General features: G+C 60.4%; 1 protein-coding gene across 1 annotated transcript; it reads left to right on the top strand.

Moving 5' to 3' along the window:
* Positions 1 to 288: 288 nt before the first annotated feature.
* Pom121l2 (POM121 transmembrane nucleoporin like 2) lies at positions 289 to 3294 on the top strand. The gene has a single exon (XM_027948075.2). The coding sequence runs from the start codon at positions 289 to 291 to the stop codon at positions 3292 to 3294; it is 3006 nt and encodes a 1001-aa protein (XP_027803876.2).
* Positions 3295 to 4383: the final 1089 nt, after the last annotated feature.

The following is a 4383-nucleotide window of genomic DNA, read 5'->3' as shown; positions in this document are numbered from 1 at the left end:
GGCCCGGCGCAGCCCCAGCTCCGCCTGCTCGGTGGGCCGGCCCCGCGGTCCCCGGCCGGCGCCAGGCGTAGGTGCGGACACCCACGCAGCTTCCAGGGCCGCGGGACAGCGCGTCCCTCGTTCCCGCCATGCGCCCCGCGGAGCTCCGAGCCGCTCGCGCTTCCCTCGTGCCCAGGTCCCAACCGTCACCCGGACCTTGGACGCTCGGACTCGGGCCGATTCCGCGGCCGTCGCGAACCTGGCCGGCTGAAGCTGTCCTCCAGGCCGTCGACCGCGCCCACCGCTCCCATGGGCAGCTTCCTGGGCAGGCCGGGTCCCTCGGCGTCCCCGGCCCGGGCGCGCGCGGATTCGCCAGAGAGGCCTCGGATCCGCGGGCCGGCTCCGCCGCTCTGCCACGTCCAGCGGGTCCAGCACATCCATCGCGCCCATCCCGCCCCACGGCGCAGGCCCCCTAAGAGGCCGCCGAACTGGGACCCTGCCCATCCTGCCAGGGTGGTCAACGAGGCGTGGAGGCGCTTTCCCATGCACAGGTTCCAGAATTCCGTCGTGGGGCCGCTCCCCTCGGATTGGTGGGAAAGCTACCTCAAGCGGACCATTTGGTCGCTGCGGCACCCGCGGGCGGTGTGGAGCCCCGTGACGGTCAAGATCTCTTCTCCCGAGCAGAGGGCGCCCCCCTCCGTGGCCTCGGCCAGCGTGATTGCCTCCGCGGGACCCTCGGAGGAGCCGCCAGACCCGTGCGCCCGGGAGACGGTGCTGAGGGCGCTCCGGGAGTGCAGGAGAGGGAGCGCCAGGGTGCGAGAGCCGCCGCTCCCCGAGAGCTCCGACCCGGAGCCGACTCGCGAGAGCCGGCCCTCCGCCTTTAAGCCGCTGGCGAAACACCAGGCCGGCGCCGGTTTCGTGCCCAGGCCTGGGCCTCTGAAAAGGAGCTGCCACTCCTGGAGCTCCGGCCACAGCTTGAAGAGGCTCGGTTGCTCCTCCGAGAGCTCCTCTGCTGGCAAACGCACAGCAGGCCCCCTCTGCGCCAAAAGAAACGCCATAAGCAGTTCTTACAGTTCTTCCAGAGATTTCGTCGAGCCACGGAAGAGGAGTTTTTCCAGTACCTCAATCCAGACACCAGAGTGGCCAGTGAAAAGGAAAGAGAAAGGTCCCCAGTCTCGGTCTCCAGTCCCAGCGGCGTCGGACCCTGGATGGCCTCGAGCACCTGACAGTTGTGGGCAGCACACTCTGAAGGTGCCATCTCCCCCCGGGAACCTGCTGTCTACCAGCCCAGCTCCCCAGGTCCTCATCACTGTCCCAAGTGTGAGCTCTGCCTCTGGGGAGGCCGTGACCTCGGGGAAGAAAACTGAGCGGCAATGGAGTGACAAAACCAGAGAGAACACAGGCAAGGCCTGGGCTGGCATTCAGCCTTCCCCGTCTTTCACTGGGCCTCCTTCAGGTGCAGCGGCTGCCACCAGCACAGGTCCTCAGCTGGAAATCTTGGAGATGCAGAAGTCTCCAGGTCCACTGGCCTCCCCAGGGTCTACTGGAGAGGCGACCAGTGTGGTGCAGTGCTCTCAGAAGACACCTAACCTGCCGACCCCAGCTGAATACTCACACTCAGAGCCCCCTGCAGAGACCTCTTCAGAGGCAAAGCCCACAGCTACTCTCATCCAGCTGACCCCAGCCTCTCCCACATCACCAGCCACTGACACCGCTGGGCTTCCTTCAACCCCTCAGACTGACAGGTCTGCCACGCCCCCAGGTCCTCCTGTGGTTACCCTCGCAGCACCCACCATGCAAAGCTCAAGATTTGGGGTGATGAGCACCTCAACTCCCCACCCTTCCCCCACCCCTCCTGCTGTAGCTTCGGTTTGCCCCATATTAAGACCTACTCTGGGGCCCCTGCACAGCACTGAGATGGCAGGCTCCTTAAATCCCCGAATCCCAGTCACACCTGTAGCATCTGCAAGCTCTTCATTCCCCACCACTCCAGGTGTCTTCCCACCCACCTTCAAGCCTGTCTTTGGTAGCACAGGACTACTTAAAACTATGCCAGTGCAGGCTCCTTCCCCCTGCAAGCAGCCCTCTCCTCCACGTGCTCCTGCTTCCTCTCCTCTGCCCCAGGGCCTGGCCAGGGCCACCCCTGTGGTCAGGTCCACGCTAACCAGCACATCCAGAGACCCAGCCTTCAAGCCACCTTTGGATCTTGGCATCACAGGAGACACTTCCTCTGTCCTCATCTCCTGTAGCACTTTCACGCTCGGGGCAGCCCAGACCTTCAGGGCGAGTTTCTCCCCAGCCCCGGGCTGCGTTTCTTCACCACACCAGCACCCTGTCATCCCCACTGTACACACAGTCACTGTCTTTAGCCACGTTTTCCCTAGTGTTATCCAGATATTCCCCTGCAGGGGCACTGGTGGTCTTCGGGATGTGTCAGCCCCAGCCCTGTTACCTGCAAACCAGGCTGCGTTGTCACCCCGCATCTCCAATCTGACCCCAGCATTCACAGTTCCCATGGGGTCAAGCTCGAGGCCACCTATCCCATTATTCCCAGGAGTCACTCCCCAGCCTGCATCTGGGGCCTTTGGTGAGCAGAAGCAAGGCCTCCCCCAGCCAGTGCTTGCCCCACTCTTGGGTGACTCATTACTTTTTGGGAACTCAGCAGTGGCATCCCCAACTCCAGTGCCAACTTCAGCTCAGACAGCCTTTGGGGGTGTGATGCCTGCAGCCCCCACCCTCCACACGCCTGCCAGCATGCAGCCAGGCCTGGGCAGCACCTGTGATGGCCTCCCCTCGGGTCCAGGCAATCCAGCTGGCTCTGGAGTTGCCACCCACAGCCATGTGAGTGGGGCTCGAGGCTCAGTGTTTGGCAGCACAGCACCTCGGCCTTTTGCCTTTGGGGGACTGGTGACCCCTATGGACTGTGGGGAGCCTGGGGTCCTCATCACTGTCCCAAGTGTGAGCTCTGCCTCTGGGACTTCCAATGCTGATGCAGGGCTTAGTGGGACCACTAGCCCTGTGACGCCCTTTGGAGAAGGCTGGAGCCTTCCCCGCCAAAACACACCTTTGTTCTTGGGAAAGGCCAGCTTCTCTGACAAAAAGATTATGTCTTTTGCTCACAGCACCCCTATTCCTGGGCCAGTTAAGGTAGGCAGCCGTCTTGGCCTTGGGCTGTCCCCTCCACATTTTCAGGACTCTGTAGGGAGAGATGCTTTTAAATCATCAGCTCCTACCTTTTCCATTGGTACAAAATCAAAAACTCCAAGGAATCGGGAGCAAGGGCATTCCCGAAGGCATCATGCCCACAAGAAATAGCTCACTTTCCTCTTACCTGTACCCTGGTTTAGACCTCAATGTTTCCATGAAGAGCTTTGGTGTCTGCAAATTCACTAAGTCAGACATACCCCAGATCTAGAGTAAGCCTTGTATGCTCACCCTGGGGTCCTAAATATACATCTACCTGGAAGAAGGTAGAGGACCAGGCACCATCCAGTGGTGACAGCAGATGACAGAACTAGACCCCCTGGGCTTAGACAGAGCTTAACCCCTTTCCCCCCAACACTCCCTGCCCTGCTCCTCTGTGTCAGGTGTGAGTTCCGTCAGAGCTGCCTCCTGCTGCGTCCCAGGAACAGCCAAGGCAGTAAGGCCGCAGCTGCAGACTAGGTGCTCCTGCTTTTGGGGAGGAGGAATAGACTCTCCCTCGATCTGAGCCTTTTATTTGGCTCTGATAAATGGTTCCCCTCTTTGGCCCCTTAGGGATACAGATTTCTCATTTCTTGCTGTTCTGTTCCTCAGTGGGTTCTTGGAGAAGCTGTCGATGTAATTTGACCTTGAATCCAGCTTCTCCGTGAGGATCAGTGGTTGACCCTCAGGGAACTCTGTGTGCTACTTCCCCAACAAGCTGCCAGTCTTTTCCTGAGAGAGGTGATAGTCCAGCCCCATCCTCCTCCTGCCAATTGAATCTACAAAGTGAAGACTGTTGTGTGAGACCCCAGAGGTTACTCCTCACTCCAAGAAAAGGAGGCCTTTGGCCAGTGTCCTTCAAGGTTTGGACCCCGCAGGAGCGCCTTCCTGGATGCAGGTCTCCACTGGCCACCTTCTCCCCTGGCACCCTCCCGTGCATACACATGAGACCTGTTCTCTTGTCCAATGCTGGTGTCTGCTGTGTGCTTCCGACTGCGTGTGGGGGACGGGCGGCTCCTAGGAGTGGTGCCACTGGTGGGGTTTGGCCCAGGGATGGGCAGGCACACTTCTTCATGCTACAAGTGCTGGTTCCTGAACGTACAACAGCACGTGACTCTAAGGGACAGCCTCTCGGGAAATCAGAGGGCCAGGAGGGAGGAACACTGGCCATTCCTCCAGCACCAGCCAGAAATGCACAACCAGGGATCAGAGCTTTTTTCT

The sequence above is a fragment of the Marmota flaviventris genome, chromosome 6, assembly GCF_047511675.1.
Source record: "Marmota flaviventris isolate mMarFla1 chromosome 6, mMarFla1.hap1, whole genome shotgun sequence".
NCBI classification, from domain to species: Eukaryota; Metazoa; Chordata; class Mammalia; order Rodentia; family Sciuridae; genus Marmota; species Marmota flaviventris.
Note: the sequence above shows the minus strand (reverse complement) of the source record. Positions and strands in the feature narration are given on the sequence as shown.